Source organism: Cololabis saira, chromosome 10 (genome assembly GCF_033807715.1).
Source record: "Cololabis saira isolate AMF1-May2022 chromosome 10, fColSai1.1, whole genome shotgun sequence".
In the NCBI taxonomy this organism is placed as follows: domain Eukaryota; kingdom Metazoa; phylum Chordata; class Actinopteri; order Beloniformes; family Belonidae; genus Cololabis; species Cololabis saira.
Genome location: NC_084596.1, coordinates 25731882 through 25742651, shown reverse-complemented (window position 1 = coordinate 25742651; position 10770 = coordinate 25731882). Strand labels below are relative to the sequence as shown.

Genomic DNA, 10770 nt, shown 5'->3' with positions numbered 1-10770 from the left:
GCATATGGTCTGGGAATGCCAACCTGTTGCAAATTTCTGGCAACAGGTTGCAACTGCATTATTCTCGATAACAGTACAGAATATTCCAATAAACCCTCAAACACTCATTTTAAATAATTTATCAACAATCAATGCTTCACTATGTCAAAAACGAATTTTGCTTGCTGGCCTAACAGCAGCAAAAAAGATAATAGCAGTAACACACGCTTAACATCTCCGATTGGTATCTGACTTTTCTTGAATGCAAAACAACAAAATATTTTATTTTGGTATATGGCAGCAGATAAAATTAAGGCCAAACTTGAAAGATGTATTTAAAATGGATATAGACTACCTTGTTGCAACTATCCTTGTCCAGTTTTTGATATTATTATGTTTTGCCTTTGTTTTATTTTGTCCTTTGTTCTATTATCTTTGTATTATCTGTTTTTCTGTTTTTCTTTATTATCAATTGTTTTCATCGAGGGGTGGGTTTAGAAGGGGGTGAGAATATGTGTTAATGTTTGTTTAACATCATTGTGGATGCCACCGTTGATAATAAGAAAATCATGAAAAATAAATAAAAACATTTGATCACAAAAAAAAATCAAAACTACCAAATTGTGAATCATTTTGAATATTTTAAATGAAATGTAAATCAAATGAAGTACAAATTAACGTTTCCATCTATTTAATAGTTGATGTGTTCAGGTTACCACAGATGATATGATGACACAAGTTTGAATGGAAGTCATTTTGCAAAGAAGGATTGCATAAAGGCATAATCTAACATAAATATTGCCTTTTTCCTCATGTGTACATCATCTGACTCCCCCCTCCAGCCATGTTTCGTCAGAGAGGCTCCTGCCTCTTGTTCGGCTGTCCCATCAAATGAAAGCTGCATCTCTCATTATTCCAACACATTTCTCTCGTATAGCTTTGTAAAGCGAAGGCTCCTCTTTATATGCTCGCCTTTCATTCCTCGCTGGCCTAATAAAGCGCACTGCAGCGCCCGTCCTCCCCCTCCCGTGTGGTTTTTTACGCTTTTGATCCCCGAGGGACCTCGCGTTTGACATTCCAGGCATTCCGACCGCAGTCCCTCCTCGGTTACTTATTATCGCCGCCTGCTCTCTCCACAATCATTTCACAGCGAGAGAGGAGCAGCAGCCCGTCCAGGACCAGGGGGGGGAACAAGCACCATGAGACGCCTTTAACTCGACAAAACCCGTGGAAATAGTGGAAATACCCCGCAATATTAGTTGGAGATCGAGGACAGAGCTTCGCTATGACGGTGATGAGAGCATGAGCTGGTAAGAGGTGCGTCTTTTTCTCCAAACAGCAAAAATACGCGCAGACACATGGATAAAGTAGATGGGACTTCACTGGAAAACTTAAAGAGAGCGGATTGTGTTATTATGGAGGGTTTAAGAGTTAGGTCGAGTTTACTTTAGGCAGCATAGATGGATTAAAGTGAAGTTTTGTGCGCTTTTGCTCCCCCGTGAAGCCTAAATTATGGTGCGTTAAATCGACGCAGAACATACGCCGTAGGGTTACGGCGAGTACCGTGCGCGTCGCCGCGTTCCCTACGCCGTAGGCTCTGCGTTGGTGTGACGCGGAACCATAAATCAGCTTTGAGAGTGGAATTTTTGGCGCACGCATTTTCCTGCCTGCTGTGGAAAAAGTCACCACATTGGTGTGTTGTCGCTGTTGTGAACTACGCTGTTTCCATGTAACACAAATCAAAGACAAATGCATGTTTACAGGTTATTTAAGCTTATACTGCAAATTGGAGGACTTATAAAGACTGCCTTTATTCTGGATAGCTTGCTTCAGGGGCATCAATTGGGTATGGCAAGGTACGGCAGCCGGCACATCTTTGCTTCAATAAGGGTTAAATGTAAATGTTTGTTTTTTTAAATACATTTATGGAATAACTACAAATGCAAATAAGAACAACATGATCGATTTCACTAGTTATTATACACTGCAAAAACTCAAAATCTTAACAAGAATATTTGTCTTATTTCTAGTTAAAATGTCTCATTTTTAGTCTAATTTTTTTTTTTTTTAATATCATTACATTTAAGACAAGACTCAAAAACAACCATTTTCACCTGTTTCAAGTAGATTTTCACTTAAAATAAGTAGAAAAATCTGCCAATGGAACACGATTGTTTTGCTTGTAATGAGAAGATAAATCTTGTCCCACTGGCAGATTTTTATACTTATTTCAAGTGAAAATTTACTTGAAACAGGTGAAAATGGTCAGATAACAAGTTATTTTTCTGGTAATGACTCTTGTTTTAAGTGTAATGAGATTTTTTGACTAAAAATGAGACATTTTAACTAGAAATAAGACAAATATTCCTGGTAAGATTTTGAGTTTTTGCAGTGAGTGAGACTGCATTTGAAAAAGTTCCAATTTTCTTGACCACACAGATAAGCTACATAGCAGACTTCTGTGATGAGTATTTGCTGGACGTGTTGATTGATACTCTAGTTAAGTTCTGTGACTCGTAACCTTGCCATACCTTAGCTTCGACTGAATTTACGCCACTGGCTTGCTTTGTTGTTAGGAGGCTATCTGAAGCCATATTCTCATTATTTATCAAGCTGAATCTCCTTTTTTGTATTCCTCTCTCTTCCAGGTTCACAGCCAACGTATTTAATTAAACACTGATAAGAGAGAACTTGTTGATCGTCAAAAGAGGATAACTTCACGCAGTAGTATGTCGTCCACTGAAGAGCCGTCTGGCACGGTCCTGCACCGGCTCATCCAGGAGCAGCTTCGCTACGGAAACCCCACAGACACCCGCACCTTGTTAGCCATCCAGCAGCAGGCCCTGCGAGGAGGCAGCGGAAGCAACAGTGGACCCAGCAGTGGCGGCGAAATGAGTAGGAGCCCGCGATCCTCTCTGGAGAGTCTCACCCAGGAGGACCCGCTGCTTCCTCAGCTCTCTGCCAGACAGGAGCCTCAGGGCCAGGAGCACCAAGGAGACTACCATCACTCAGAGAGTGGATATCAGCTGCACGGGGAGAAGCTGCCCACCTATGAGCAGGCTAAGGCCCACTCTCAGTACCTGGCCTCTCACTGGGCCCCGCTGGGTCCCATCCAGAGGCTCCACGAGGGGCAGCTCCACCTGCACGGCGGAGTCTTCCACGAGGAAGCCGATCTGCTGGAGCAGAAGTGCAGCCACGTCCGGTCGCTCAGTGAGCACCGCATGCAGATCTCGCTGGAGAGGAGAGATGCATCGGCTAAAGCTGAGGCCATCAAAGTCAGCTCTCACAGCTACCCCGAGCTTCCCTACTACCCGGCACAGTGCTTGCAGAGCACAGGGCCGAGCATGGACAAACGTAGCCCGCCACCAGAGTACAGCGCCCCCATCCAGGGCCAGGGATTCATCCCTCAACAGGCCCAGGAACCAGTGCAGGCTCAGCAGCACAGGTAAGAAAAGGTTTACCTCACCTTGTCTGTGATTGTGCTCGGATGTTTTTTCAGCCGTGACATCATCGCATAATTTTTCTGCAGTATTATTTCTTAGCGCGCCCCATACTTGCCTTTGTGCGTGACATGTGTAAACACATACTTATTAATGTGAGTCACACTGTAGCCGGCATACTGAATCATGTTTTCGAAACACTTACGGAGGAAGAAGTCCCGCCCTGTGTGATTGTAAAGTTTGGTGTACAGCCTCGGGATAGTCTCAGATGCTGAAGGGAAAACTATTGACCTCATAGAGGCTTTTATACTCCCGAACTACAGGAGCAGGCTCGTCCGTTTGCCAGCTTATTTTAATAAGAGTGATATTTCAATGTTCAAATTGAAGTAATTTCTCACACCTCCAGCTGTTTCTTTGATAAAGCTTGACTGGCCTCAATGACAAAACAACATCTGTCTCATAGGTATGTCCAGTCTGGTCAGCCGGCTGAAGTCCCTTGCTACAGCGCGTTCAGCAGTCTGCCACCTCCTGGCTTGGAGGAACCCAACCAGGTGGAACTGCTTCTGATGGAGAATGAGAGGTTGAGACAGGAGCTTGAAGCTCACAGGGAGAAGACCGCCCGCATTCAGAAGGTAAGGGGAACATTTCTGAGCGGCTGACAATGTTAGATGGTCTTGTTAAGTCATTGAAAGGTACAAAGTTAAACCGGGGTGTTGAATTTCACATTATTTTGCAAAATGCGAGGAATAAAATCTACCAAAAAAAGGAGCTGTTGCAACAAGATCTATGTCCAGATTTTCTGTCTAATAACATAAAAATGGGGGTTAAAAATCTTCTAAAAAAAAAAACAGTATTTAAAAAAGTCAAGGAAGTCTCCAAATCAAAGGGAAATTGCTTGCTAAATAGTGAGACAACACTCTCCATCGCAGCCACCTGTCTCTGAAACTCAAGCACGAGCAGCAGTTGCTTCCCTGATATCCGATTGCAGGCACACCCTCTCATCTGGGCAAACAGATGAAATCAGCAGCTGCTACCTTCCACACCGCAGGGGGCAAAAACAGAGGTCGCTGCCTCATCTTTGTTTACACGCTCCTTTCATTGTGTGTATATGGCCTGGTGGTGACCAGAAAGTACGTGTGTGTATGTGTGTGTGTGTGTGTTCTTCAGTTCCAGGGAGGCCATAGAAATTCAGAGTAGTTTAACCCTCACACAGAGCAATCAATAGGGTTGTGACCCCTATTCAGCTAATAGATGGTATAGAGAAGGTCAAAAGGGAGTTACACGGATGCCAAAGTGACTAACAACTAGAAAAAAAGAGGGAAAGATCCTCTTTTCCGTGCTCTCTTTAAGCGGGGCTACTTTCCTGTCATTTTTGCTGCTTTTCATGATGTGACCCGAGAGGCCTCCAAATACTTGTTCGGTGTGGCTGAAACAGCCTCGGTGACACTTGACACCTCCGCCGCCAAACTTTGTACAAATCCACGCCGCTCTCTTCTAGAGTTATGTCACATGGCCCTTTCCTTGTCTCAGCCTTAAAGAATGATAATTACCAGGGTTGGAAAGTTTTCCCCGTCAGGCCGCAGCCCTGAGTAAACATGCCTGAGTGACTGCTGTAATGGTGGGTATTTCTTTGGCGTTTTTCACAACCCAGGCTCAGGCATGCACACCTTCCATCCAATGACAGCCTCCCCAAACCTGTGTGCGTGTGTGTAAGAGTGCCTTTTATTGTGCATATTAAGTTGCAGTGTGTTGTGTACGTGCATGCCTTTTTACACACACACACACACCTGGAACTGGAGCTATCAGCCTCAGGAATGTAGATAGAAATCAGCCTCATAGGGAGTGGTGCGGGCTTGAATTCCTTCTCAGAAGTATACCATGCAAACACACAAACAACCGTATACATTTATGGCGGTAAACTGATTTGAATTATTTCCCTGGATTCTTACGTTAGCCGCTACCTAAACTAGTACTTGCTTCACCCTAATTTGAAACTACACTTAACCTTTATAGTATGTTACTTGAGTGTTGCTTAGACCACACTGGCTGTACTGTATAAACACATAACTATATATGCACTGTAACAACATGAATTGACATTCCAGCTCCTCTCTGGCATGTGAAGTGGGTTAACCAAAAATCCTTCCTCTTTGTTTCTCTTCCTTCTTCCCTTTTTCCAACCCTCCCCAATCTCCTCTGATTTCAGTTGGAGCAGGAGATCCAGCGTATTTCGGAAGCCTATGAAACACTGATGCAGGGCAGCAGTAAGAGGGAAAACCTGGAGCAGACGCTCAGAAGGAGGTTGGTGGCAGAGATCAGGAGGCTTCAGGATTTCAACAGAGACCTCAGAGGTATAAGACACCCCAGTACCGCACAGAGACAGAGTCCTGAACTTCCACTTCCCATGGCTACAGTTCAAACTAACTTTTAAACTTTGCTGCATCACAGAAAACTTGGAAAATGCCCGAACGCACGTTGCAAAAGAGGTAGAGGCGGCCGATCATAACCAGCACATCATGGCAAAACTCCTTGAACAAAGTAAGTATGACACTTGGCAAGTGTGCTCTCCTCTTCTCGGTGTTACATTTTGTTCTGAAATCAACATTAGTGACTTCTCTGGACTGCAGCGTTGCATGGGGTCCTTTTTGTAGCAAAGGGCATTTCTGAAGGAATTCTACTGGAATTTCACTTGCATAACCTAAGCTTATTTGGTAAGAAGGCTTCATAATAGGGAACTCAATCCACGCTCCTCCTTGCAAAAGGAAATGAGCTATCCCTTAATTCCGGGGCAGCCGAGAAAGTGGTAGGAATGAGGTGCCCACCACCTGTTGTGAGCGTGATTAATGGTGTCTGTTTAAGGAACTAGACTCAAGCAGCGTGGTGGTGTTTGTACGGCCTTGATAAGGAATGCTCTGTGCTATGCGAGTCAAAGGGATGGGGTGTCTTTCTCCTCCTCCTTCCTCTCAGAATTCTCGGGCTGCTTCACTAAATGAATAACACTGGCAGCCGTGTAGCAACTCTGGTTCTCATTAAACAGTTTCATACGCTGAGTGAAAGCACTTACATCCTGTCCAGTAATGCAGAGTTAAACTTTGGACTCCACGCTCGACTGTAGCCGTCGGCTTAACCTAAATGCCTCTACCTACTCTTTGCTTCAGATGAGGAGCAGAACTTTGAGCGGGAGCGCGTGGAGAGAGAGCTGCAGCGTTTGGGAGCGACTGTGGAGGATCAGAACCTCAGGGCCAAGCAGCTCGAGGAAGCCCTGGACGCAGCCCGTGCACGAGGTCGCCAGTTCGAGGAGGAGTTGAGGAGGAAGAGGGCGTACGTTGAAAAGGTGGAGAGGCTTCAGAGTGCGCTGGCCCAACTGCAGTCCACGTGTGAGAAGAGAGAGACCCTAGAGATGAAGCTGAGGACGAGGCTCGAGCAGGAGCTGAGGAGTCTGAGGGCACAACAGGTAAGCCTCTTGATCCGGCAGAGCTAGGAATTTATAGAAAAACATCACAGCAAGTATAAATGTTCTAAATATTCCCTTTTTAATTTTCAGAGGCAGTCTCAGCCCCCGGGAGTGACCATGAGCTCGCTTCAGGAGCGCCTGCATGAGCGCGAGGAGCGGATTCTGGCTCTGGAAGCTGACATGGTGCGCTGGGAGCAGAAATACCTGGAGGAGAGCACCATGAGGCAGTTTGCCATGGAGGTTGCTGCCACCGCTGCTGCTCAGAGGTAAAGACCACTGGTACCTAAACTTAATCGTTTGCACTTATTTAGTGTCTGTAAACATCATCTAGGTTCTACAAATGGTTTGCAATCTATTTAGTTATTCATCCATTCACACAAACATTCACACAGTGGTTGTTACTAGGCTGTATATATGTACTAGATATACAATATGCAACACTTTTTGTCTTCAATCACACACCAGGGACAATACTGGAGTAAATGTGTGGTTCACTGGGGAGGAGCAACCTTTTACTACCACTCTACGTGCTGCTTGATCCTTCCTGGGACGTCCTGCCTACAGATACTCTACAGCTCATTTGGATTTTAATTAAACCCAGGAAAATGTGTATTTCTTTTGCAGAGACACCACCATCATTAACCACTCGCCCTGCCACTCCTCCAACAACAGTTTCAATGAGGACTTGCCAGTCACCGACCACAGGAATCAGGAGATGGAGAACAGGTGCTAACTCATAATTAACTACTTTTATGTCATTTTTTTTGCCCCCTTCCCCTTTATCTGTTTTCTGATGCATTTTGTTGTGCTTCTTCTCTGCATCAGGATCCGTGCTCTTTACGCGCAGATCTTGGAAAAAGATGCTGTGATCAAGATACTCAACCAGCGGCTGCACCAGGATCAAGGTCGGAAGGATGAGCAGAGCTCACGCACGAACCTCCTAACCACGGCTGGAGCACCTCTCCGGCCTGCCTTCTCCACCCCCTCCATCAGCACCGCCAGTACCAAGAGCAGAGGTGAGCAGCACAGTGTTTCCTTTCTCTTTAAATTATTCATCTTTCTGGGGCTGCAGGAATGTTTAACATTACATGCCTGCTGAATGAAACAGTTAAAACATAAACAAAGCATCAAAATCTGAATAACAATTGTTAAAAATGAAGAACAAATGAGTTCAAAGTGCCAGACAGACAGTATACTCACACTTCCCGTGATTGGTGTCTTTTAGGTAAGAGTCTTTCGGACGACCAGACGTTTCCAAGCCGTCAGTTCTCAGCTCAGTCCGAACCCTCGACGCTAGAACGGCAGCTGGAGGGGAAGAAAGCCAAAGAGGCCGCCAGTGCTCCTGCGCTCAGCACCGGTGAGTGACCCATCACACATGGAGCATCGCGTTCATGTTCACGCTATAAAGCCTGAATGCCATGCATTTTGCACAGATGAAGCAAAGCGAATGAATAAACAAGCCTGCATAAGCTCTGACTCCAGACAAAACACATGCAGCATATCATTCCTGGCCTAAACGTCACGGGTGCTCACATTGATTAACCATGCTTCGCATAAGCCAGCCAGTCGTATAGCATCTGTCCAGGTCATGGTTCCTAATGCGGGCCATGTGGAATGTGCACGGTTTGGAAATAATGTGGATCTGTTGACTGAGCACATTCACCAGAGCAGCCTGTGGTCTGTGTTACTGTGGAAAATGTCAGTTAACCTTTAGTCATTGCAAGCTGAGCCTAATCTAGGAATTTTTCCACTGTTTTAGCCTGAAAATATTTACATCTATTCTTCTTTTTTTTTTACCCCCCCAGACAAGTCAGCACCTAAGAAGCTGCTGTTAAACCCCTTCAGAGGCCTGGATGAGCTGGAGTCGGAGGCTGTGGAAATCTTCATTTAAGGAACTGAGAGGTGGCTTTTAAAAACAAAAGAGAGAGAAAAAAAAAGCCATCCTGACTATCTGTGAAGAGCGAAAGCATAGAAAACCAACAATTACTGGATTCAACAATGTAATATAAAGAGCCGGGGGGGGACTGTTTTCACATTTTTGTGACAGAGCTGTGCTCCGACCCACTTTCTCTCACCGAGCCGGACAGCTGCGGGCAGTCTGCCCAGCAGAGTGAGAAAAGATGAATCTTCTGAGGTACTTAGACAGTATTGTGGATTGTAATAGGGCAACATGTTCTCAGAGAGTGTAAGCCAAAATATTTATATAAATCTCTCTCTATGTAATTGCTGCTTTCCCTCCCATTATTGTCCACTTTATTTCTTTTCCCAGTGAGTTAAGAAGCTACATATTTATCTAATCTGGTTTCCACATTCCCTAAATATTAACTTAAGCCTCATGCTCTTTCAGATAAATATTCAGTTAAGGGTTATCTATGTGACTTGCATTCCCCTCCTCTCCAAAGTATGTGGATTTAATATTGAGTAATCTCATTCCCATCACACAGATGTTATCTGAAAGACTCCCCATGGTTGATTAATTTAAGATGATAAATACAAGATGCGTTGGTCTCATTGTTCATATTTCCTCAAGCTTAGTAGCTGGATCTACTGAGGCTTGCAGACACGTGAACAGTCAGATGCTTAATATATATAAAAATCATTTTTTCTTTTTTTTTTTTAATGTCACAGACCTCGTGTATGTTTTGGGACATTGTAACATCATGGCGATGAGTTCACTGTCTATTTTTCTGATCTTTTATTTTCCCCCTTCCTCTCAAAGTATGTTTGTATGTGGGATGGTAGTATGTGAGTGTGTGTCCTGATGTGGGGATTCTGCTGGTTTGGTCACCACTGAGGGGCAAAAAGTTGTGAGTTATTTGTTTACTGTGAGGTTTGAACTAACAAACAGGTTAATAAATATTATATATTTTATACAGATGATTGTATTGTTATTTTAGATAGTGTAGCAGGATGCCAAAGAGTTTGTGTATCTTATTTGTAAGTTATGTGCTGACAATCATGGTCTTGTCCAGCTGTACACAACACCCACATGTTGACTTCAGACATTTCTGTGAACTTACAACAGTATGAAGGTTTTTGCAGATGAATTCATGCAACATTTCATAAAGCAATAAAATCTTCTAATATACATTAAGTGACTTGTGGTTTATTTTGGAGTTTACCCCATGCAGTAGGTATGTCGGGGTACAGGTGTAAAAGGGAAATCATAAGCATGCCCATATGTGTTAGACACGCAGTCTTCAGGAGAATGTGTCTTCACAACCACTCCACTGTCACCCTATCTCCTCGTCCCTGCCCTCCTGTTCCACCACAGAGATGAGTGCTCTTCATTTGTGAATACCAGAGCTGCATTCTTTTGGGTTCAGCTTTCTCGGGTGGCCCGCTCTCTTGTTCTCTTCTTGCCATAAGGAGCGTGCTTGACATAGATCACATTCTCCTAGGGACACGTAACCCGACACATGACAAAGACAGGTTTCACCCAGATTAGTCGCTCATGCCATTTGAAATTCCTGTGCACTTTTGGTAACGTGTGTCACATTCCTGAATGCTTTCTTTGCCTCTGATTTCACCCACTAGAAGAGGTGTTTAGGAAATTTTATAGGACATGCCGCTGGATATGATGACCAGAGAAATAAGAGATCTGCTCTCGCATGTCTTTTCCAAAACGATATCTCGGATTTACATACACGCACACACACACACAACAAAGACACAAACACTGACGAGAACCAGTTTTAAGCGGCTGAGGGGCACCAATGATGAGGTTTCACAGTATGCAAGATAACAATGAGAATGACAGTGGCAAGAACAATGATTGCTGTGGTGTCATCAGTGCTCATAATACAACAGTTCCAGCTTGCTTTTTTCATCTTGTTTGCTTCCTTAACAGTATTCTAGTATATATATATATATATATTTGTATACATATATCCATAT

General features: G+C 44.1%; 1 protein-coding gene across 2 annotated transcripts; it reads left to right on the top strand.

Moving 5' to 3' along the window:
* The first annotated feature begins 907 nt into the window (after positions 1-907).
* amotl2b (angiomotin like 2b) lies at positions 908-9940 on the top strand. Of its 2 annotated transcripts, none has more exons than XM_061732274.1 (11): positions 908-1289; positions 2628-3424; positions 3883-4051; positions 5626-5770; positions 5868-5957; positions 6578-6873; positions 6964-7139; positions 7498-7599; positions 7699-7889; positions 8099-8230; positions 8679-9940. In XM_061732274.1, exons 2-11 carry the CDS (start codon positions 2709-2711, stop codon positions 8762-8764), a joined length of 2103 nt encoding a protein of 700 aa, XP_061588258.1. In that variant the 5' UTR covers positions 908-1289; positions 2628-2708; the 3' UTR covers positions 8765-9940. The 2 variants fall into 2 exon arrangements, with proteins under 2 accessions (XP_061588258.1, XP_061588259.1); XM_061732275.1 differs by having other exon boundaries at positions 908-1296.
* The last annotated feature ends 830 nt before the right edge of the window (positions 9941-10770 follow it).

Excerpts from the sequence above, each read along its gene's own strand:
- amotl2b (XM_061732274.1), top strand. The coding sequence starts at position 2,709 with ATGTCGTCCACTGAAGAGCCGTCTGGCACGGTCCTGCACCGGCTCATC. Across the intron at positions 4,052-5,625 it reads AGACCGCCCGCATTCAGAAG|TTGGAGCAGGAGATCCAGCG; the intron begins GTAAGGGGAACA and ends CTCTGATTTCAG. Across the intron at positions 5,958-6,577 it reads GGCAAAACTCCTTGAACAAA|ATGAGGAGCAGAACTTTGAG; the intron begins GTAAGTATGACA and ends TCTTTGCTTCAG.